General features: G+C 37.7%; 1 protein-coding gene across 2 annotated transcripts in view; it reads left to right on the top strand.

The window, feature by feature from the left end:
• GRID1 (glutamate ionotropic receptor delta type subunit 1) overlaps nt 1–11864 on the top strand; it is an 832880-nt gene extending 821016 nt beyond the window's left edge. The window contains exon 16 of one of the 2 annotated variants that reach the window (XM_075841706.1): nt 7744–11864. In XM_075841706.1, coding sequence (XP_075697821.1) covers nt 7744–8172 — 429 coding nt within the window. In that variant the 3' untranslated portion in view covers nt 8173–11864. The remainder of the gene's footprint in view (nt 1–7743) is intronic. The other variant, XM_075841707.1, reaches the window with a different exon arrangement.
• Nucleotides 11865–26515: the final 14651 nt, after the last annotated feature.

Here is a 26515-nt window from a genome sequence, read left to right as displayed (position 1 = left end):
GCCAACCTCTGAGCAGTAGCCGCCCGTTCTTGTGTTGACTGCTTGCTAGCATAGTTTGCATGCTTCGTGGCAAAGTGACGGCTGATATTGTACTCTTTGAAAACCGAAGGGCTTAATGGTGACGTGAAACGAAGTGAAAATTAAAGTGAAATAAAGAGAAATACGCGCCACATTAACCCCTTAATGACCGGGCCATTTTGCACGTTAATGACCAAGGATTATTTTTTGTTTTTCCACGGTCGCATTCCAAGAGTCGTAACTTTTTTTTTATTCCGTGGACATAGACGTATAAGGGCTTGTTTTTTGCGGGACGAGTTGTATTTTGTAATTGTACCATTTTTAGATGCTTATAACATATTGATTAACTTTTATTAACTTTATTTTAGGAGAGAATTGAAAATAAGCAGCTATTCCAGCATTAATTTTCACGTTATAAATTTACGCCGTTTACTATGCAGCGTAAATAACATGTTAACTTTATTCTATGGGTCGGCACGATTACAGGGATACCAAATGTGTAAAGGTTTTATATGTTTTTTCTACGTTTGCACAATAAAAACCCTTTTAGAAAAAAATTACTTGTTTTTGCATCGCCGCGTTCCAAGAGGCGTCATTTTTTTATTTTTCCGTCGATGTGGCCGTACGTGGGATTGATTTTTGCGGGACAATGTGTAGTTTTCATTAGTACTATTTTGGGGTACATAGGACTTATAGATGAACTTTTATTTTATTTTTTATGGGGGGAATGGGAGAAAAGAGAGAAAAGTAGTTTTATTTGACTTTGACTGTAATTTTTTTTATTTTTTTTTTCACAAACTTTATTTAACGGTTTTACTTTTTTTTTTTTAGTCCCACCAGGGGACTTCACTATGCGATATGCCGATCGCATATATAATGCTTTGGTATACCAAAGCATTATTGCCTGTCAGTGTAAAACTGACAGGCAACCTGTTAGGTCATGCCTCTGGCATCGCCTAACAGGCAGATGCTGAAGACAGACCTGGGGGTCTTTGTTAGACCCCCGGCTGTCATGGAAACCCGACGGCGACCCGCGATTTGTTTGCGGGGGCGCCGATCGGGAGACAGAGGGAGTTCCCCCCTCTGTCAAACACATTAAATGCCGCTGTCACTGTTGACAGCGGCATTTAATGGGTTAAACTGCCGGAATCGGCGCGTGCTTCGATTCCGGCAGTTGCAGCAGGAGCCAGGCTGTGTATAACAGCCGTGCTCCTGCCGCTGATCGCGTGGGTAAACTGTCAGTACCCGCGCGATCACAGGACGGATATATCCGTCCTCCTGCGCGAACTAGCAGCTGCTGAGGACGGATATATCCGTCCTTCGGCGTTAAGGGGTTAACAACGGTCAATGTGTTTTGAGTGCGCCATCTATTGGGAAAACGTGGGCATTGCAGGGAAAGGGGAAAAAAAAAGGAGGTTTTTACTATTATTTGGACAAGTTCGGCGGGCCGGATTAAAAAGCCTAACGGGCCGTATGTGGCCCGCGGGCCGTAGTTTGCCCATGTCTGATCTAGAATGTCTTGAAAAATGCACATACAGTTTGCGCAGTTTGGAGCATTTCATTTTAGACCAGAAGTTTGCGCCTAACTAGAAAATTTAAAAAAAAGTCTCCCAAAAAGGGGTGTTGTTTAGTGGAAAGTGGGCATGGCTTAAATGCAGCAAGAGATCTGAGAAAAAAATGATCTGGCAAAATAAGCCAAATGTGGTAAGGAGGAGAACTGTCTAACAGGTCAAGTAAGTTGCGCCAAATTTATCATACAGCATGCACCACTGTGATAAATTTGGTGCATCTTCTGACTGCCTGGTTTAAAGAGGCTCTGTCACCAGATTATAAGTGCCATATATCCTACATAATCTGATCGGCGCTGTAATGTAGATAACAGTGGCTTTTATTTTGAAAAACTATCAGTTATGAGCAATTTTAGATTTATGCTAATTCGTTTTTTAATAGACAACTGGGCATTTTTTTACTTTTTACTAAGTGGGTGTTGTAAAGAGAAGTGTATGACACTGACCAGTCAGTGACCAATCAGCGTCATACACTTCTCATCATTCCAGCCCAGCTTCTTTCACTGCACACACAGCGTGATCTCGCAAACAAATTCATACGCAACCTGACGGTCAAAAAACACTTTTTTCAAAAAGAAATAGATTCGGACCCTACTTCAATGGAATCAACAACTATAAACACATTGGCGGATGAAATCAGATCAATAGCAACGATCTCCTCAATACCTAAGGATTTCTCTTTTCAAGAACTTTCTACCATGGTATCTCTGGACCTATTACGCGATGAAACGGAAAACCAAACCATCACCATGGCACACAACTTTACCACCTCAAATCCGAAGTTTTATCCAACCAGTTCACGCACTGAGTCAATGGACCGCTTCCAAACCGTTATTGAAAAAGAGTTACACAATCTAGCAGATAGCCTCAAAAACAAACAACCAAAAACGAACATGTCAACGAAACTCAAAAAAGCAGTCAAATCACTTCAAGAAAACAAAGACATAACTATCAAAATGTCAGATAAAGGTGGCAATGTGACAGTCTTGAACAAAAAAGACTACGAAGAATCAATCACTAATATGCTGCAGGATCAAACCACCTATCAAATCCTAACAAGAAATCCCGTTGACACTATCAAACATCGCATGAAAGATCTTTTAGAATATGGTTTACAGAATGGTTTCATTACCCAGAAACAAAAAGAATATATGTACATTGAAAAACCAATCACCCCCATAATCCATGCATTACCCAAGGTTCACAAGCAATTAGTACCTCCACCCATGAGACCGATAGTCTCTGGGATAGGATCAATTTTAGAAAAACTTTCAGAATGGCTCGACAGCCTGTTACAGCCGCTAGCACAAAACACACCAGGTTTCCTGAGGGACACCAAACATGTCCTGAACCTTTTTCACAACAAAATGTGGGAAAAAAATTTTTCCTGGCTCACATGTGATGTAGTGTCATTGTACACGTCAATTCCCCACGAAATAGCTTGTACTGCTCTGAAATTTCACTTGAACAAATACAGTACTTATGAAACAAATTTCCAAATTTACATACTAGAAGTACTTATGTTCCTACTAACTAACAACTATTTTCAATTTAACATGAAGTACTATCTACAACTCAAGGGTGTATCTATGGGGGCCAAATTCTCCCCATCGATAGCAAACATAGTCATGTCATGGTGGGAACACTCTTATATTTTTTCACCAAATAACTTGTACAGCAATAATATTGAATGGTACGGTCGATATATCGACGATATTCTGATCATCTGGAAAGGAGCAACTAACATCATACCTGATTTTATTACTACACTGAATAACAACCAGTGTAACTTAAAATATACCCACCATCATGACACCTCACACATCATCTTTCTAGATCTAGAATTGAAAGGAGACGAAGGTTTCCCCATTACAACGAAAACACATCGAAAACCAACAGCTACCAACAATATCCTACATGCCAAAAGTGACCATACAGTACATACCATCAGAGCCATACCATTAGGAGAATTGCACAGGGCCAAAAGGAATTGTACCAGTCAGGAACATTTTGAGCTAGAACAAAATTCGATACACTCAAGATTACAGGAACGCGGTTATCCCAAATGGACACTCACTAGAGCCAGTAATATCATCAAACAAAAATCTAGAAATCAACTCCTAGAACAATCAAAATCTGCTAAGATGAACCAAGAATCTTCAATGACGTCCAGCCAACCGACACTCATCTTGCAACAAAGCAACCAATTTTCTATAATAAAAAGCTTAATAAACAAATACTTGCCAATCCTCATGGAGGATGACACATTACGCACAATTCTGTCAGGAGGCTGCAGGATAGTTGCCAAAAAAGCTTCCTCTCTGGGCAATATTTTGTCTCCTTCATTATATACACCCAACACCAATACTACAACAACATGGCTAGAGACTAAAGGTTTCTATAGATGTGGCCAATACCCATGCAAAACCTGCTCCTTTGTGCATCCAACCAAAAATTTCAGCAATTCTTCAGATACAGATACCTTTTTAATTCAAAATTACATCAACTGCAACTCAGAATCAGTTATCTATCTAATAGAATGCACTTCATGCAGACTGAAATATGTTGGGTGCACAATCAGAAAATTCAAAATAAGAATTTTAGAACACCTGAGCTACATCAGAAATGCAAATTTAGTCAATATATCAAACGCTGCTAAGCACTTTATTACCAATCACAACAGATCTACCAATACGTTTCGCTGTTACGCAATTGAAAAAATACAGCCACCAAAGCGAGGGGGAGACATGAAACACAAAACCCACCTACGAGAAGCGTATTGGATATACAGACTTAATACAAGATACCCAGAAGGGTTAAATCTAAGGAAAGAATTGATGTACCTGTATTAATCCATCCAATACGCATGGGTTTCATTAATCTAATGGGTTTCATACATCCAAGGAAAGAATTGACGCATCTTTATCAATTTATTCACAAATACAATGGGTTTCACAATACCATTATGTTATACTAAACCAAATACAAGTCAATATTTCCACACCATTACGAGGTATTCTTACATTTCCATCCCATGGAATTTTAACCATACACTTCACGAATGTACCAACATAACATGTGCTTTTTGCTGTGTACATTACCCATTTTGTTTGTTTTCTCATTTTATGTTAACGTTAGTTCCCTCACGATGCCAGACTAGTTGTGGTCCATTATACACTCCCTCACATCCCAATCCTCTCCAACAACCATTAGAGCCCCGCTTCTTACGGTCATCATCCTCAAACTCAGCAAACAGTTTTATATGCTCAGTGCATCATCAATGTATATATCTATTGACATAATCACAGCATCAGGAAATAATCTCTCTAACATATCAACACATTTTTAGAGCAAGTACACGGTTCTCCCACTTTAACAAATTAAACAAACAATAATTTAATAGGAAAACAGATGCGTGTACATGACATCACCGATCACCAAAAAAAGGGGTTTAAACAATTTAAAGTCTATACTTTAAGATACAAAAGATGATTCACATATTGATCATCACTAAATAAAATCATAATGATTCATTATTTTGACTTACCAAGGAGCGATGACTTTCCCGGACAAGAGGAGAGTTTAAAGTGTTCGGCTGCGTTCCATAGTCGTCTCCCAGAGTGAGGCCTGGAACGCAAATAAACCAAACAAAACTTTAACTGCATAACACAATTACATACCGTTATACCATCTCCTAAAGTCTCTGGAACGCAAATAAACCAACCAAAACTTTAATCAGAATGACAATTACACGAACCAAGAATTTCTTTAAACACTCTTACAATACTTACCAATAAAATGAACATATTATCCAACATCCATAATAAATTTATTACATACACTGATTACAACATTCTTGTGTTATACTTACCTACTACCCACGTAAGTCAGTAAAAGTTTCCTGCTCGACACGTGCGTTCCACCACATAACAACCGTGGAACGCAATCACTTCCTCACTGATCAGCTGTTGCTAGTACCATGACCCATATAAGACAGCGCGCTCTTTTTGAAAAAGAATTACAGCCAAGTCTAAGGACGCAGTGACGCCCGAAACGCGTAGGCAAGAGAGGATACCCTCTTCCCACTATATCTACACCCTGGACCTATACCACTGGATTTTCCATTTTAAACCTAAGACATTAAACTTGGAAACGCTGTTTCCATTTTATCTACACCACAGCGCTGGATCCTACCTTCTGTCCCCTATTTTTCTATTTTGAATCCGTGTGCCGACACGGGGAACCGGGCGCTGTCAACGACACACAGGAGTGTGTCAGGTGAGCTGGAGGATTCCTCCACACGCTTTTTTCTCTTTTGGATCTCGCAAGATCACTCTGTGCTGTCACATACTCCAACACTAACTTTACCGAAGTGTCGGGAGTGGGAATAGACATCGCCTCCTGGCTGGAGGCAATGTCTATTCACTCTCAAGACACTTCAGTAAAGTTAAAGTGTGAGTAAGTGACAGCACAGTGTGATCTCTGGAGATCATGCTGTGCTGTCAATCACAGCGAGATCACGCTGTGTGTGCAGTGAAAGAAGCTGGGCTGGAACGATTGGTCACCATCATACACTTCTCTTTACAACGCCCAGTTGGTAAAAGTAAAAAAAAACGCCCAGTTGTCTATTTAGAAACTTAGCATAAATCTAAAATTGTTCATAACTTGCTCAAAAATGGTCGTTTTTCAAAACAAGAACCACGTTTGTTATCTACATTACAGCGCCTATCAGATTAGGTAAGAGTTAGGGCACTTATAATCTAGTGACAGAGCCTCTTTAAGTTTACACCTTAGACAGCAGTAGTAAATATATACCACTGTTTTCACAAGTTAAATCATTGGTGTCTTTCATTCATTATGAATCGGCTCTAGTAAGCTAAAATTGGTTACTTGCGTCACATGGTTAAAAGGTTTTTATTAATGAACGTTTTTGATTAATAAGGAAAATGATGTAACATTTGTTATGTAGTTGGTTGTTTTTCAATGAGGCCGTTCACACGACCGTGGTTTCAACAGACCGTGTGAAGGGTCCGTTGAAAAATAGAACCTGTCCTATTATCTTCTGTTTTCACGGATCCCTCCATAGGCTCAAGTCTATGGGGATCCGTGAAAACAGGACCCGCACGGGGGCACCTCGGACGTGAAAAACGTCATGTTTTTCACATCCGAGTTTCCCCACGCTCGTGTGAATCTATCCTAAGTGGGATCTTTGTTATGTTTTCCTATTTTTATTTTTTTAATTAATTAAGAGATAACTACAGGTTTTATAAGGCATCACCGGTTTCTCAGAATTTAAAACTATTTTTGGAATTAGAAGAAAGGGGGATTTCTCCCCACTTCACGTCGAGACCCTGGTAGAGGGCAACAATTGTTTACTAATTTAAAAAGGAGCAAAATAATGATTAATTAAAAAAAGCATGGACACCTTTTTTGGCCCATGTAAAAGGTCATCTTTTCTCTCAATTGTTTTGTATGATCTTAATTAAATTGTCTGGTGGACCATAAAGTTTGAAGATGAAGCAATCAATGAACCCATGAATTTTCATTCTCCACTTGACCTACTTGAATTTTCAGGTTCTGTATTATGTAAAACTATAAAACATAAATAACTTTATCAAAATATCAAGAAAACCACATTTTGTGTAAGGTAAAAAGTCATGATTGAGAAAAAAAAAAGGAGTGATCACTAAGCGCATCCACTAACACTTCTCTCAGTACCATACCATGCTTCCACTCACTCAGCTCTATTAGCCATAGTGTAGAGTGACTGCAAAGAGTCTCTCTCACCGTTCTAGTCCTGTCATGTACGTACATTTTTCGGACAACCCTTTGATTTAAACAAAAACTGAATAATACATGGTAGTGCCACAGGGAAATGAACACTTGCGTCTGAGTACCCCCACAGATTACAGCTGATCAATAAGGGTCCCAGCAGCAAAACATCCCGATCAGTTTATCATTAAGGGACTCTTCTTGCAAAACGAGATTGTCAAAAGTGGATATCGCCTTTCATTTCTGAAGAATTTTTGTTTTGTTTTTACAAATAGATAAATCTCAGAGAAAAGTACAATAAAGAGTTAATATTTATAATTATTGTGTGTTCTTGTATTGCATAGCTAAACCTATAATTTTTAATTACTTTCTCTAATTTTCCTAGGATAAGGAAGTTAACTTGGAGCAAGTACATAGACGTATGAACAGCTTGATTGATGAAGATATGGCCCATAAGCAAATCTCTGCTGCATCAATTGAAATATCAGCATTGGAGATTGGTGGCATGACATCAAGTCATACCTTGGAGCCAGTTCGGGAATACCAGAATACACAGCTTTCAGTCACCACCTTTTTACCTGAACAATCTGGTCATGGTGGTGGTAGGACACTTACTTCTGTTTCAAGCAGTAACTTACCCTTACCCCTTAGCAGCTCAGCAACCATGCCGTCTATACAATGTAAACACAGATCGCCAAATGGAGGACTATTTCGTCAAAGTCCTGTGAAAACTCCCATGCCAATGTCATTCCAGTCCATGCCAGGGGGACCCATTCCAGAAGCCATTGAGCCTTCTCACGGAACATCTATATAGTTAAACAAAACAAAAAAACCTGCAAAGCTTTTTAATACAACTAAAAAAACTCTTACATTTTTCTTGTATATATCTGTAAATAACAACAGAATGAAGTGGGTTAAAAGTGTATTTTGAATATTCCCATTTTTTGAAGTCAGTAAAAGAAACAAAAAAATGTATGAATGGCTTTGTAAATTTTGTTCTATCTGAATAAATCAGCAACTTACTTGTGACCCTTCTCAAGTGCCAAAGAAGACCTGTGACTGGGACAGAAGGCCGCCAACCCTTCAACAAGTGTTTCATTTTCAGTTGGGTTCATTGATTGCTTAGACTATCACATTTTTTCGAATAGTTCTCTCTAGTCACTGTGTGGCATTTCATTTTAATATAGGCTGAAAAAAGTTTAGACCAAGCATTAGTATAAGATACAAATTGAAGCTATGTTTTAAAAACAAAATGGAAAGTCAGTTAAATTACAGCTTATATGTTTCTTCTAACAAGAAGCGTCTGGGGTTGAATCTCCACAAAAAAAATTCTAGGTTAAAGCACTGGTTTATTAAATTGTATTTTATGTGTACTGTGCTGTGTGGCCTTTTGATTTAACCTTTACAATTGGCAGGATCTTTGATATCTTTGGTGGGAAATGGAGAGGTCAGAGGTGAGAAGAAAAATCTGTTGAGCGAAACCTGTAATCATCTTTTTGTGGCACGTACAAAAAAAGGTTGGTTTGTACCAATGATTTATAAATGGGAAAAAGTTAGTTGATGGAAAACATAGTCTCTGCTTCTGTATCCTGAGCCTTAAAGAATATTCCCTGACAGTAAAAAAAACTAAAGCTACTGTACAAGCGCATATATTATGTCTGAAAGAGAAACTTTATAAAATGTTTTAATTATTTCCTGTTCTACTGTGCAATATGATGTAGGAGGAGATCACAAAGGATTTATTTTTCCTAAAAGAGTCATTAATCTTTACATTTATCTGACATTTTTGAATATTACTATTTAAGAATACAGTAAGAATTGGTTGTTATTTGTATTATTTAAAAAGCCAATCTTGTATTAAAACCAATCACTGTCTTGCGCTATAATAGCAAAATATAGTCCTAATATCAATTTAAGCATTTATTCTCCAAATTTTGATAATAATATTAAACTATTGTGTTTCACATCAGGTTCTCTGAGATCTAAAATATAATATTGCTTCTCATCAGGGATGTCAGTAATTTATACAAGTGGAAAATCAGTGCTTGGGGAATAACATAGGTATAGTATTGAACAGTGTGAAATGCCAATTTGAGAGAAATGTCAGCGTTCGCTTGAGACCTACATTATTATTATCCTATTAATTCCTTTCCTCTGGCTTCCTACAATGAGGATGCCCAGAGAAGTCTTTCTCTATATAACTTTCCATTTCATCCCTATGCATTCTAAAGACCTTTACTTTTATAACACAGGATATTGTGTTGGGAAGCTGTTATGTGGTCAATATAACGGGTACTTTTTATGGTCATTTAACAATGCCCTAAGACAGCTCTGCTATTTAAAGAGGCTCTGTCACTAGTTTAGTAATGCCCTATCTCCTAGATATTCTGATAGGCGCTGTCACACTGATAATGCTAGTGAAAATTGTGTCCCAAACCGTTTATTATTTTAAAAGTTATGAGCTTTTTTCCAAATATGTAAATGAGCCTTTATTAGACAAGTGGGAGGTAATAGCAGTGATTCTCCTGAGGTGGAGCTACCTCACAACCTCTGACGCTGTCCTATCAGCATGAAGCTGCTTCACACAGTGTGAGACTGAGGCTGGAGGGTAGGGAGATCACTTCAAACAGCCATATCTCGGGCTGTGGACCACCTAGAAGAACGGTTCTGGTGGCATATGAAAGAGGAGATTCTAATCTTTCATATGACAACAGTTGTGATATGATTGCAGTTGTAGCACAACCGGAGATATCGCCAGTTGAAAACACAGTCGGGAATTTAAACTGTATACTATATGATCAGGCTGTGTTGCTGGGCAGGGAAGGGGGAGAAGCTGTAAGCTGATTGGACAGCATCATACAGAAAAAATTACACCGCCCAGAGTGAAAAGAAAGAGTCACCTCCTATTTGGCTATTAGAGCCACATTCACATATTTATAAAAATGGTCATAACTTTTAAAATAATAAAGTTTTTTTAAAAAACAAATCAAATTGTAGCTATCAGCAGCAAAGCGTCTATGAGATTAGTTAGGACATATGGAATTGATAAACTGGTGACAGTCTCTTTAAGTACAACAGAACTCCCATGGACCATGCGTACTCAAGGGCAATTACTCAAATCATGGAGGTATGTCTAGTCCTTTACATAACAGATATCTCATACCAAGTTAATTCAATCTATGAGCAGTAAGATTAGTGTTGGTAGTAATGTGGCAGATCACAAGCAAGGGGTGTTAGTATCGCTCAACTTCAATGGGAGGTGATTTATGAGTTCTAAAAAGGTTAATACAATTGGTTGGATGTGTATGGCATAAACGTGTTCCCCCTTAACATGTGTTTTCTCTGAGTGGCATCCCTATTTAGTATATACATGCCTATACTTGATAACATTCATGGTAACATACTCCTGTGGCTATAGCAACATATACACTAGTGTATTTGATTAAAGGTTATTGTGGTACATAAATTAAATTTTGTTGAACTTCGAGTGTGTATGGTTCATCGGAGTGGCACAGCACTAGTGGTACTGTTTAGGACACTGACCACAACAGGTTCCACTCATGCTGTACATATAGTAGTTTTTCTCTGCAATCCACAACAAAACAACAGTGAAACAACCCAGTGTACCCAACACTAACGATTCTCATTAGCCAAAATTGGCATTTAACTCTCAATTATGGCTTTGCTTTTGCTAGTGCAGCACTTTACCAGCTGTAGAAATCACTGTCATAATTATTTTCATGGCTGTACATACCATAGAGGTAGCAAAAGGAGCTTTTTGAGGCTCTCAGAGTGGGACCTAGCCCCTTTTGGTCCCATATCCTTATCTATTAGGTAAGGACAGAATTTGTGCTGGTCTTCACACTAAAGAGGAACTGCATTGTTAGCAAACAACGGGGTGAGGATTCGGCTCGAAGTTAATGAAACACCTTGGAGAGGGAAATAACTACCAGGTCCGTCTGAGCAGCAAAACTCGGCACCATAATGGGTGGGCTGGGTTTGATCTCTGCTATCGCCCCTCTCTTTGTATGTCACTGAGTATCATGCTCTTTTAATATTTTTTTTTTCTATTCCATAATGTAAAGCAAAAGTAATCTATTAAACTACAAACCATAAATCCTTAAATTACTTTAAGAATTAATACAATTGGGGCACACTCACAAGTAGTGGTGTCTGCAAACCACGGGCGCATTCGGTGGATGGTGCTTTCAAACAGTTTGTTATTGGCTGCACAATTTTGCAGGTAAACAGCCGTTTTACTCGCAAAACCACATGGCCGTTATCAAACAATTGTAATGGCCATGCGATTTTGCAAGTAAAACTGCTGTTTACCTGCAATCTGTTACAAAGCCTTGTTTGCAAATGCCACTACATGGAACCAAACTTTTAGCAAAAGGTTTAATTCATTAAAACGTTAATATTTTGCTTGCAGTTTTGGAGGTTTTTTTTAGCATCTCTTTGGGAAAGAATGACTTTTTTAGTAAAATAAGAAAGGAACATGAGAATGATTTTAATACTATATGTTTCTCATTAGCCAAAATTGGCATTTAACTCTCAATTATGTCTCTGCTTTTGCTAGTGCAAAGTGTTTACTTTTTATGATATACATTACACAAGAATTTGCATATGAAATTTAAAAATGAAATTCAGGAGTTATTTTCCCTTTCACATTAGATTCAGATTTTTCAAATAACATTTCCTTTTTTATTGCTTAGTGCTGTGCTATTCAACTACACATTTTTGCACTCAGAATTCCACTGCATCTAATGTGTGAAAATCAGCAGGATATAGATTTTATATTTTGAATTGAAACTCCTATTTTGTGGACTATCACAGGATTACACTGTATACAACTCCTACGGCACACCACATGTTAGACTGTCCACCAAAGAGGCAGTCACTTTAAACTGTATCTGTCACCAGCATTTACTAATGTGATCTTATTATATAATGAGTATCTAACCCCAATGATGTTCCAACAACTAATATCACACGGTATAGGACTTAGCATAATCTTCATTGTGGGTGTAAAAGAAAAGACTAAAAAAATATTTCTTATGTCCTCACTGAGAACATGGAAGATTTGAGACAAGCAGCCTTACTGGAAAATTGCAATGAATATCCTGTAGGCTGGTGCTCTAAATATAAATTTCTGGATGAGAGTAAGAATAATATATGGTTTAGGAAGATTGATATTTAGAACATTAGAGATTACTGTATAGACCCTAATTTATGAAAACTGTCATTGTTGCCCATAGAAAACAATCACAACACAGCTTTGATTTTACCAGACAAGTTAAAGGGGTTGCCTGGGCTTGGGGTGGTATTTCATACTAATGACCTATCCACAGGCACCGATCGGCTGCCTCTGGCACCAGAAGTTTTGCAGTGGTTATTGCATTGAAAAGGTGCACAGCTGCAGTACTGCAGCACAGCCGCAGTACTGCAGCACAGCCACTATAAAGTGGTTGGAGCCATCTGCTTCCGGCACAGACCACTGCAAAACTTCCAGTGCCAGAACAGCTGATCGATGCAGGGTCTGGGTGTTGTACCCCCACTGATCATATATTGATGACCTATCCTGTGAATTAGTCATCAGCATGAAAAACTGTCCTATGCCTAGACAACCCCTTTAAAGAAATGAAAACTGAGTTCTAATTGGTTGCTATTGGCAGCTTTTATGTTAGACAGTTTTCATATCTTTATTGTGTAATTAGTATATTATGTAATTTGATCCCTTCTGTGTCCACTTAAATAAATGTATTCATACATTTCCAGGTTGATTAATAGAGGAATGGCTCAGTGCAGCACTCTAAGAAATAGTGACTTTGAAAGAATTTCATAACAAGCTAATGTCTTTAGGACCTGGGAGTCTGTTATCCCTGGATATAAGCAATGCTTATGCCTATTAATGATGATTCTACTGAAAGTTGTTGAATGTATATCGCTGCCATTATAGCTCGGCTGCTTTCTTATGTGTTAGAGGACCGTCTGAGCCACTCCAGGTATAAGGGATAGTATCCAGTGTGAAATAGTGATCCCTATTTCTGTTCCACTCTGTTGCAGTGTAATTACCCAAATCCCATGATCTCTATTCATGGTTTCTTTGCACTAGGGATATCAGATGTTGTCAGAGATATGGATATAACTGCAGCTATAGGCACAACCGTGTGAAACATTTTATATTTACATTTATACAAAATCATAGCACTTCTTCATTATAAGAGTATATTCACACAAAGTAGATTTATATATATATATATATATATATACATGCATATATATGTATACATATATGTATGTGTGCGTGTGTGTGTATATGTGTGTATATATATATATATATATATATATATATATATACATATATATATATATATATATATATATATATATATATATATATATATATATATACATTCTCTACTTATTGTTTATTTCCAAGGTAGTGAGGTATACATTAACAGGAGGGCAAAGATAAAAATAAGGTGGGGTAAATATTTATGCAAATATCAATTTCATATAAATGTGGTTTGCAGAAATCCATGCACATGCTGCAGAAACAACCTCATTCAGATGTATAGAACTTATTTTCAGTTGCAGATATTTCTACAACAAATCTGCTGTGTTTGTGGGAAATCTGCTATATACATGTGCTATGTACCTTAAGGAAATTTATAGATTTTGGCAACTTCAAAGTTGGGGTATTTGTGAGCTGGGATTCCCACTATTGCCTATAATGTGTAAAGCCAAGAATTCAAAAGTTATTTTCATCAGTAAAAAAAAAAATATTTCATACAATATCAATGTAGTAGTAGATTAATAATTGTACCTACTATTTTTAAAATAAATTAAAGGTTTAAATATTAAAGATGGAGCTTACGCAACTCTAAATGATGTCTGTTTAATAGTATGCATGCAGATAGCACTTTTACCTGGAGCTCCATGATGGATGATGACCGAAAACAGATCCTCCACTGTGCCATAAACCAAATATGATCAAGTATGATTTCTACAAGATATTGGATTTGAACAAGGGCCAACTCTTCACCTATATCTAAATCTTCAACATACTTTGGAACAATAAGACGTAATCTTCCATAATGCTCTTGTCTTAATTAAATATACATCAAATCAAACACTCTTGTGTGATCAAAATGCAATGTGTTTCACTAAAAGAGTTTCTGTAGATTAATATAATGCTCAAAGGTCTCAAAATATGGAGCAAATATAGGATTTATACTGGTTATTATGCAATGTGTTTGGTATGTACTCCTTGTGGGATTTCTATACATGCAACTCACCCATATAATTCATATAGAGGTTCTCTATGGTTGAGTTATGAGGTGGGATATGAGCATAGAACCCTATGAGGGTAGTTGCCGAAATGCACAAATGAAATCTACCCCTACCATAGCAGAGATACCTTATGTCATCTCTTGGAGAATACATTTGAACACCATTCATATTAGAAACTGCTCTCAGGGCTGCTTGCAGATGTACGTGCCCCCCCCCCCCCCACAGTGTCGGATGCAGTAAAGAAGCCCAGAACAGACCAAGAGGTAAGAACTGAAGAACTGAGGGGCTAGCATTCTCAGAGGCAGCTGCAGGGAAGGGGGTGGTTGTTCCTCTTTCAATTTTCAAATGTTGGAGAATATAAAAATGTTCAGAATAGGATGGGGCTTACTTGTGAAATGTTAGCACTGGGCCCGCCAATGTGTTAAAATGGCCCTCACTGTACTATTTGTGTTTTGTTATTTACTTGCTAGAACCCATTTAATTTCTACCTGCTAGACACCTCCACTAATACGCTTTCTAATTGAATCTAACTTTGTGAGGGAGATTATGGACAGTACCAAATAAATAATTTCCTCAAAATATTGCCGATGAAGCAAAGCAGAGTTTTCCAGTATAGTAAGGCTGAGCATATCATTGGGCACTATTAATTATAAAATTATCTGTGGTTCTTCATATGGCTGCAGGTAAACGCACTGCATTATCCTAACAAATTCATCTCTGGTACATCGGTTTATGTCACAAATGTGATAGCTAGATATGGTAGATAAAATTTATTTGTTTACTATACTTTACAGACATTTTCAATAAATGGAAAAAATAATATAGGACTCAACTCACTACAGTGAACAGATTCTTGCTCAATACATGACAATTGTTCCTATGCATGATGCAGACGTACAAACATTTTTGATCGGAACATTGTTGAAAAGGCACAGCTTAAATATTTCTATTGGTTAGTCGCAAGTTACATGTGTAAATCTTAGAGTGACCTATTCTTGAAAATTTTTGAAAAAAGTTTTCGATTTGTTAGTATTTATCTAATAAGAGCAGGTAAGCAGGTAATTAGTATTGACATTACGTGACTAGAATTTTACAGTAACTTGATAGGAAAAGTTATATAGATTATATTGCAAATTAGAACATTTTCTATACATGAAGTTTTCTTTCATGCATTGTCTATTTCAGGTAAATTTGTGTTTTTTTTTCCTTTTCGGTTATTTTCTTATTTTAAATTGTATTCATATTCTCTAACTGAGGCTAGCTATTTGGGCAAAAATATAATACGGGCACAGTGCCTAGAAAAATATCATTGTAAATCCAGCCCTACATACTGTACTATATAATACAGAATTAACATTTAAATACATTATATGTCATTGTGCAATTTCTGTAAAATCTGTTACTTTATCAAGAAAGAGTCCTTATTTTTCTCTTTTTTTTATTATGAGACACAAAAAGATTGACATAATTTGCTGAAATTACTTGAACTTGAAGGTAGAGTACCTCAGAAATACAGATTTAAATGAACTCTAACTTTTCAAATAATCAATGCTAATCTAACAGTATAGCTGAAATATATCAATTCCGTGTGAAGTTACTGCCACTAGGTGTCTACATTCCTGTAATCTCATGTCCACCTCCTGTTGTCAAGCAAAGCCCATCCCTGGTTGCAGAGTAGAATTGACGGGCTGCAGAAAGTGGAGATGTGTCTCTTCACTCCCTGTTGATACAATTCTATGGAGAGGGGATAGGGGAGCAGGAAGAGGAAGCAGAGAGATAGTATATCAGAAAGAGACGCTGCATACAATTATACGGAGAGGGGAGTGGAGAGTAGAAGATTGAGAAAGACACTGCTGCTGGTAGGATTTCTATGTCACCCCAGTGCTGGATTCTCAGCTACACTACTCAGTACTGCTGTATAATGTCATCCATGCTGCTGCTGCTGCTGCTGCTGCTGCTGTTTCTATATTTGTGGTGGATAGAGATAGGAGAGCAGGATTCTCCTCTTCTATGTGTCCAGTGTATAGAAGACATGATACTTGTTAGGCTCAGCCCACTAGCGCAGAGACAACTGAGAATTAGAGACAAAGCCTGCAGAGATGAAAACTGATAAATAATGCAGTACACAAGTCATATAATGGCCAGAAATAGTGTTATTCCGCATGTACACACGTTTGACAGCTTATTCTAAAAAGTTAGCGGGAAAAGTAAGGTGGGCTTTAAGACTACTTTAGTACACACTTGGTCTAGAATTTTTATTGTAAGTCTAAAATATATAGGTGTAAAGATAAAATATTAAAACGGATCTGACAAATTTTGAGAGCATTTCAATTTTGAAAAAAATGTCTAGCTCCAATCAAATATTTTTTGGGAATGCCTTAAAATGACCAGTATAAAGCATATAGAGAAGATGTAAACTTTAATTTCAAACATTGCACATGCAGCCGCTTTTAGATGGTTCAGTTGAGAGTAATGTGTGTAATAGTTTAGGTAAAACATAGCAAATTAGTAACATTGGAATATATTCCATTCCAAGGACAGTTGTTTAAAAAATTCTCCAGGCAAATAAAGTAGTAAAGTATTTTATTGTCTCAGCAAACCAAGGTCCCACAATGCTAAAATATCTGGCTACTTGTACTTCCTTCTGCATAAAGTGGTGTCATGGTGTTGCACATTCCCGCATGTACTATGAGTACGTTTTTTTGGTGGGGCAAGTATGTTAAACAGACGGTTGATCTATGTGTCCATCAATTTTAGTGTTTGCCTAGAGATTTGCAAATACAATGAATCCTCTTTGAGAAGACCACCCAAAATAGCATTGAAAAATTGTCTTTTAGAGGGATGAGCCTCTCAAAGAAAATAAACAGCATAATAGTAGATGATACAATCTGTCACAGGAAATGTGGTCTAGATAAAGGACTTGGCCTTTTCAAAGCGGTGCATTGGAGAGGTTTAATGGTAGTTGACACACTACTGCAATATAACATGCAATTTTAAAGCTTAAACAGTTTTAATAAAGCTTCTTACATTTTGTTTCGTTTCATAGTGCCTTTATGTTTTATTCTATGTTTGGTTGTCAATAATGTAAATCATTAGGCATTATCATACTCCAGAAAGAATGTTGGCTATGCTTTATCAGTCATTGATGTGGTTGTCATGGATTGTTTTCAAAGTATGTGACATAATTTTCCATAGATCTAAGGACCTAGCCAATGTAATTGAATATATTGTATTGGCTTTACCTTGATTTACTTTGGATGTTGATGACTAATTTTACAGCATGTCAATCATTCTATTTTATTGACAAATACGTGGGCTTTTGTAGTGGTAAATTCTTAATGAAAACTAGCATTAGCATTAACAATTGAACACCATCTGTGAAAAGGTATTTCTGGAAGGTCATAAGTTATATTTTGAATATTACAAAAAAAAACTATATATATATCTATATATATATATATATATATATATATATATATATATATATATATATATATATATATATATATATATATATACACAGTATATCCATTAGTTTAAAGAATTGCAAGGTAAGTGCACCATAAATGGCTCAGTATTGGTTTGGAGATTTTCCAGAAATTAAGAGCTTGTTCAAATCTGTCAATATGGTCAAATGGAGATTTTGCACAAATTTGTGTATTGCAGTTTACATAGAACCTCTGATATACACAGATGTAGTTGAGATGAGTTTAGCATTTGGCACAACTCATACATGGCATTGGGAATTGAACATTATTTCCTTTAATGTTTCACCCATATGTTAAGTACAAAGCTTTTGTGTGGAAACGTTTATTTCACAGAAAACACAATGTATTAATTGAAAAATGTCATCTTGTTATGTTAGCCAATGACTGATTGTGGCAGAAAATTTCCAAATAGCAACCATGGACCTGCTGCCAGTTGGCAAAGCTAACACTCTGTTCTGCAAAGGCTCGTGCTCATGGCTCTATCATGGATCTATGCTATACAGATCCATAATTGGGAGTCCATAGCCTTCTATGAAGCCATTCTGTACCTCCATGTGCCTCCAATTTTATACGGAGACACAGAGGCGGCCCCTACTTAATGCTGTATTACACAGGTATTCTCCCCTAGATGCACTCCTTCTAGGGGAGAATGCGGTGCCTCGTGAAGGCACTATACTATGGCATACAGAGTTTCTATAGCTCTATTATACAGATCCATAAGGACTCTTGTGAGCCGCTGTACAATGTCTATACACTTAGTCTTGCCATGTGCATGAGCCCTCTGTCTCATTGTTTTGTTTTTTTTCTAACATACACTGGAGAACACAAATAATCAAACTTCTCCACAAATGACTGTTAAAATTATTTTAAATTATCCTTGTTATTTAAAAATATGTATTAAAAGAATCTCTAATAAGATAGAATCTTTCTATTTTATTTCACATAATAATTTTCTTTCCTTACATGTCTAAAAATGTTGTATTGCCTTTTGATTACTTGTAAAAGTATTTACCCTTCAACAAGTAGACTCACTATTGTATTCACTATGGTGGTGAGTTCACTGTATTGTTTTGAGCTACTGTATTACTACACTGGTAGACATAGAAAGTGTTGACACATGAAAACAATAAAAATTGACATGTATACAGTATGTACACAGGGCTAGCCCCAGGTATATGTAAGCCCCTGGGAGACACAGTGGAACCCTTCTTACTTCAGTCTCAGCTTGACAAGTGTAGAGCTTTTTTTTGTTTTTGTATAATATTCCCATCATAGACGATGAAACGTACAAATGTATTTTTTTAATACATGTCTTGTAATGCGACACCTTACGCTGCCATGCTACACTAACTAAAGTGTGACTAAACACAGGTTTGTGACGCCATTCATAACACAACTGGTGAAATATTTTTTGCACTGGAGCGAAGAAAATCTTGCGTATTTATACATTTAAAACTCCAATGATATGACTATTATTGAATATATAAATGAAAAGCGTGTTCCTTTACAGTTTATATTTAAAGAATTATGATTAAATTCCGAAATTTTAGTTGATATTTAGATTGTATTTTTGTGATGGATAATAAAAGTCTGTATTTTCTAAACTATTCTAATTATTTTTACATGCCTGTGTTCTAATTACAAGAAAAATTGTTTTTATTTATTTTTATTAATATAACTTTTAATGATAATAACTTTAACATAATATTTTTTTTTGTTCTGTGGTATATTGTTAAAATAAATGTACTTTTGCCTTAGGATTAACTGCTTGGCCATAAATATGTGGACACCCAAATATCAGATCCACATGTACAGTGCAAAAAGAACATATCCTTTGAAAGTTAGCTCAAAGTCAACTTAAATATTACTGAAAAACTCTAAACATCCTTATACAAAGGACATATATCACAGGAAAAAGAGCAGCCCAGGTGTGCCATACTGCCTGACAAATAACCACACATACATATCGCTCTCAGGAGGGAGATATCTACTAGTTGTACAAATGAAAGAAACACAAATGCTGCATCTTAGGAGGGCCAGCTCTACTGTTATATGTAGTAGACAATTCTACAAACAATTCTTCCATCAATATATGGAGTGGAGAGATATAAGATGATAACCTTATAATCCAAAGGGGAGCTATTAAAAAGGCTTTCAGGCTGATTGGAGAAGCTAAAGTATTCTCAATGCGTACCCAGTGTTTTTTAACCCCTTAATGACCAGCCTGTTTAAAAACCTTAATGACCAAGCTATTTTTTACGTTTTTCCATCATCATATTCCAAGAGCTATAACTTTTTTATTTTTGCATCGACATAGCTGTATAAGGTCTTTTTTTTTTGTGGGACAAGTTATATTTTTTAATAGTACCATTTTGGAGTACATATAATTTATTGATTACGTTTTATAAACTTTTTTGATGGGGTAATGGCAAAAAAAACATACATTTCGCTACACGTTTTTGCATTTCAGATTTACGCCGTTTAATGTGCCAATAAAAATGTGTCCTGAAAAGCCTCTTCGCCTCAATACAGAAAATGTGTATTTACAGTTAATATGATCAAAGGCTTTTTCTGCATCAAGCGAAAGTAGAATCGCAGGTATGTTATGAGAAGTTATACACAAGTCGAGTCACATTATTATCACGACCAGTTAATATCCAGAGTAACTGCCTTGTTCAACACGGACAGCAGCTAGACACGCTGGGAGTGAATCAATGCTGGTAGGTTGTCTCAGGTATCTGGAGCCATGTTGACTGTAGTGCATTCCAAATTTGCTGAAGGGTCCGTTGGGGAGGATCCATAGAGCGAACAAGACAATCAAGGTGGTCCCACAGATGCCCAATTGGGTCAAGTCCGGAAAATTAGGGGGCCAGGGAAGTACTTGGAAGTCTTGGTCGGACATTCTAGCCATGTGACATGTTGCATTGTCTTGCTGGAAGATTGCATGTATGGGTGGACGTGATCTGCAACAATGGATTCATACCCAAATTGGTTCAGAGTGCCTTCGGCATGGATGAGTGTGCTCAGAAAATGGCGTGAAAAAATTCCCCAGACCCTAACGCTGCCGCCTGTAGCTTGTGTTCTTCCAGCAATGGTTGCAGGGTGATGTTTCTCGCCTGACATGCCAAAGTCGATCAATTTGATGAAGCAAAAATGTGACTCATTGTAGAAGGCAACCCCTGGCAATCATCGGTGGTCCAAATCCGATACTGTCATGCAAATTGAAGCCTTTTTTTCCGATGCACCTTTGTTAGCATAGGAGCAGTGACCATCCTTCTGCTTCGGAGCCCCATATGCAGTGGGGTTCGAAGAACTGTTGTTTCAGACACACGTCTGGTAGCCTCCCGGTTGATTTTCACTGAGCTACTCCACTGTAGAGTGTCGTTCGGCCCCCGCGCACCTTCGTAGCAGACGTTCACCTCTCACATCAATGGCATGTGGTGCTCTGCAATTTCCACGTCAGGTATTCCCAATGGTGCCATTTGTCCACTCATGATACACTTTCAGCACAACAGCACGCGAACAGTTCACAAACTGCGCTGTTTGAGAAATACGGCCACCCTTGGCCCAAAAGCCAATAATCATCCCATCTTGCAACTCTGATAAATCGCCCCTTTTACTCATGGCAACAATGAGTGATATGTGTTCAGACAGCTTATCGCACACCTTATATACCCATCAAGCCAGCCCACAACACATCACTTCCTATATGGGCTATGCACTGCCGACGTTATTAACAGAAAAATTTTGTGCTGTGGTATGATTAAACATGGTTGCAAGAATTTTCGTTCCAATATGACAGGTGAATCTTTCACCATCAAGAGTTTTCTCAATTGTTGTTCTTCGTTTGTAATCTATTTATTAGAGTGTGACTTCAAATTGCAATACATTGGTAGGACAGTACAAACAACAAGATCCAGGATGAACAAGCATCGTTCTAATATCAGGAATGCTGTGTGGAATCATAGTGTCTCGAGACACTTTAACCTGAAATATGGTGGGGATCATGCAAACTTGAGACTTACTGTTCATGAGCAGATTCCACAGCAGACCGAGAATCGCTCTAGGAGATTGATCGACAGGGAATCCTTTTGGATTTTAAAATTAAGCACCTTATATCCCGATGGTCTCAACGAGACTATCTAGATTACACAGTGATATTTTTTGTTTTGCCCATTTTATGTGTCAGGTGTATAGTCATATACAAATAAATGTTTTTTTTTTTTTTTAATTGTTATTTTATTTGCCTTCCCCCCATGCATTTTTGTGTATTGTTGGCCCCTTTATTTTATCAATACAAATCCACTTTGGCATCATTATTGTAATTTTTCGATAAGCCTGTATTAATCAGGGGCACCCCTCTTGTTTGCCTTGCTGGTTTGTTTTATGTTTTATCTCATTATTTTGCCCCTCTAGCTTCTTTCCTCCCCCCATGTTGTATTATATATTATAATATCAAGATTTTTAGTGGACAATTTGTTTTAATATTTTAATGATGTATTTTTCACAGTTTGTTACATACTTTGCATCACTTCCGGCACTGTGCCTTTTTTTTTTTGCTTGTGAACATTTGTATGTACTTGAGGAAAAGGTCAGATTGACCTTGAAATGCGTTATACGTTCATTAAGTCATCCTTTTGGGCTTTTACTCCAGTCATTCTCATATTGGCGACGTCTTGTGGATCCTGAATTTTTCTTTTTGCTTGGTGTTATATTGTTTAAGATCCCTGGTTTAAGGTCTGCAGGCAGAGCAGCAACAACACTGATCGGTGGGCCTAGAATATTCTATACACGCATTCCAGGGTTGTGCCACAACTCTGCCTGGAGAGTGCGGCTCATTTTGCCCAGTTGATTTACTTACCCATCTCTTTTTTAACTGCACTATGAAGCGCTTTTTGTGTTAATTTGTTCTAAAATCCCTAAAAGCAGAGCTACCAAGCTTTTGGGATATTAATGCTGGAAAGGCAGAGTGTGGTTTAGTCTGGGATGCTTTCAAAGCGTATACAAGTTATAAGAGCTGTCTCCTTGTATAGGAGAGGTGCAGCGATTCAGCGAGTTCACCATGCGAATGATCTGGTAAAGGCGGAGATATCTTATCTTAGTTTCAGGAGCACCTCAGACTTCCTTGCATTCTCTGCCAACCAACGGGAATATAATTTATTCTTGACAGAACTAACCAGAGAGAAAACATACTCCCAACAGAGGGGCTTTGAGCAGGGAGACAAAACCGGGCTCTAATTGGCATATCTGGGTAGAGACGACACGGTAGCGAATCCTATAATAGAATTTATATCCCCTTCAGGTATGCTCATGAAAGATCCCATGGCCATTAATCAGATATTGGCTCAATTCTACGCAGAGCTATACTCCTCCAAAGTTACGTATTCTATGACTAGTCTGGAGGAGTATCTGAATACCATTGAATTCCCTGTTCTGGATGTGGAGGATTCTAACTTTATAGAAGCTGAACTAACTTTGGAGGAAATTACAGATGTCATTAGTTTTGTCCCGAATAGAAAAACCCCAGGTTTAGATGGGCTCCCCATAGAATGGTATAAATTAAATGTGGAAACTTCTTGTCCTATTTCAGTATTTGTGTGGGGAGACGTCTCCCTCTCCCTCTATGAGAAAGGCCCTTATTGTGCTGATCCCTAAGCCCTGTAAAGATCCGAGGAATAGTGGATCCTACAGATATTAAAATCCTAGCCAAAATACTAGCAATGCGGTTGCAGAAAGTGATATCTCATGTTGTTAATCCAGACCAACTGGTTTTATGCTGGTTAAAGCCACAGACATGAATTTATGGAGATTATTTACTAATCTCTTCTCCACCTCTAACCCACTTGACTCCCGGATTGTCGCCTCTCTGTACCTAGAGAACGCATTTGATTTAGTAGAATGACCATACTTGTGGTCAGTATTACGTAGATTTTGGTTTGGAGACTGCTTTGTACAATGGTTGCGTCTCTTATATTCACAGGCCAAAGCAAATGTGAAATCCAATTGCCATATCTCCCCCTCATTTGCCCTAGCCCAAAGGACAAGACAGGGATGTCCTTTGTCACCTTCTCTAATTGCATTAGTGATTGAATCCCTTGCTGTATCCATAAGGCATACCCTGGATATAGCGGGATATGCTGTAGGAGGAAGAGAGGAAAAGGTTCCATTATACACTGATGATACTCTTGTTTACCTTGATGACACTGATCAATCACTGCAAGTCTTGCTTCTATAATGTGACAGATTTACATTATTTTCTGGTCTGCGGGTTAACTGGTCCAAGTCATTGATAATGGCAACGAATGCAAGAGCCAGGGGGGCCACACCTTCCTTTACCCCTGCAATGGGCAGATAACATTAAATATCTTGGTATAGTAATTAGTCCTGACACGAGCACTTTTATACCTGATGACATAACTCCATAACTGGGAAGTTCGTCAAACCCGTCATGAAAATCAGAAACATTAGAAAGGAATGGTGGGGGATCACTCACCTCATTTTGAACTGCTTCTTGTGATAGCAGCTTTGTTTCGCAGGGCTTTTGGATAGTGGAGACAAGGAAGAAGATGAGGCGGCACCCTGTGAGCGGCGACGTAAAAGGCTCTGTTATTCCACCACAAAATCTTCCCCTTCTGAGTGCAGGTTAGTAGAGTTGTCTGGCGGCGGCAAGAATGCTTGCTGGGTCTGGGAGGCAAGGAATTGCTCCTCTGGAGGGACATAGCATTGTCTCTTTCATCCGAGGGTCTCACTGCTGGCTCAGATGCAAGAGATCATTCTTGTGAATCTTCTTCAGCGCCATCTTGGTCTCGACTCGAGGTGTGGGGAAAGTAATAATCCTGAATTTTCTCCGGCCTCTTTAGAGGTTTCTTCCTCCGAGGCATCTCGGAGGTGGTTTGAATGAGACAAAAGGCTCTGATGAGTCAAAATTTGGTTATAAGTCGCTGTAGTTGCTGTGAAGGAGCTAAGCACACACACATGGCCATTCAGCTCGGCAGCCAAGCCACGCCCCACTTTAGGTCTTTCTTAACCCTTTCCTGCGGCAGCCATTTTTTGGATTTTCATTTTCACTCCACCCCCACCTTCCAAGAGCCATAACATTTTAATTTTTCCGTTGATATAGCCATATGAGGGCTTATTTTTTGTGGGAAAAATTTTAGTTCTTCACTGCACAATTTATTGTACCATATAATGTAATAAGAAACTAGGAAAAAATGATTTATGTGGAGGAATGGGAAAACAGTGATTCCTGTGGGACATGTTAACTTTATTCTTTGGGTCAATACGATTATGGCGATACCAAATTTATATAGTTTTTTTTATGTTTTACTACTTTTCCAAGGAAAAACAAATACTTAAACATAAAATGTATTTTGTGTTGTTATATTCTGAGAGCCATACCTTTTTTTTTTTCCCCCGTCGATTGATCGGAATAAGAACTTATTTTTTGCGGTGCGAGCAGTAGTTTTTATCTGTACGATTTTGGAGTACATGAGAAATTTTGATCACTTTTTATTCCATTTTTTTGTGAGAGATGAGGTGACTAACAGCAATTCTGGTGTTTTCTTCTTTTTTTTTTATCGTTGGAATGCTTGCACCATATACTGAATTACTAATGTGTTGCTTTATATCGTGATTCTGACATATTACTATTAAGCACTGGCTCAGGAGCACAAAGATGGCATACCTGGGGGCCTCCAGGCTGCCATGGCGTCCATTGGCATCTCATGATCGCGTTGTGCAGGACCAATTCAATGTTACAGGGGGCCGCACCCCTGTTTCTAATGGCTTAGATGCTCTGTACCCTTTTGTGGTTAAATGAGTGGGATCCCGCTGGTTACATTGAAGTGTCCGCTGTTTCAAACGGCCGATACACCAAACTTATGGAGCTGGCTCAGCCCGTGAGCTTGCTCCATACTCCACCACCAGTCATATATTCGTCGGATGTTAAGAAGGAGTTCAAATCAAAATGTTGTAAATAATTCTAGCTTATACAATAAAATCATTACTGTAGTTCAATCCATAATATGATTGAGCTATTTTTAATACATGTATTTTTTTCATATGGATGTCTTTTAAATATTTTAAATTGAATTGAATTAAGATCATACAAACCTTGTCTGAAACAGGTTTCAAAATAAAAAAAATGACATTTTTATGAAGTTTGTTACTCATTGACTTTCAGAATGATTGAACACTGAGGGTATGTGCACACGAGAACTGTATTTTACGTCTGAAAAGATAGACTGTTTTCAGGAGAAAACAGCTGCGTCGTTCCAGACGTAAAAGCTCCTCCTCGTATTATGCGAGGCGTCTTTGACGCTCGTAATCTTGAGCTGCTCTTCATTGAATGCAATGAAGAACGGCTCAAATTAC

Source organism: Rhinoderma darwinii, chromosome 11 (genome assembly GCF_050947455.1).
Source record: "Rhinoderma darwinii isolate aRhiDar2 chromosome 11, aRhiDar2.hap1, whole genome shotgun sequence".
NCBI classification, from domain to species: Eukaryota; Metazoa; Chordata; class Amphibia; order Anura; family Rhinodermatidae; genus Rhinoderma; species Rhinoderma darwinii.
Note: the sequence above shows the minus strand (reverse complement) of the source record. Positions and strands in the feature narration are given on the sequence as shown.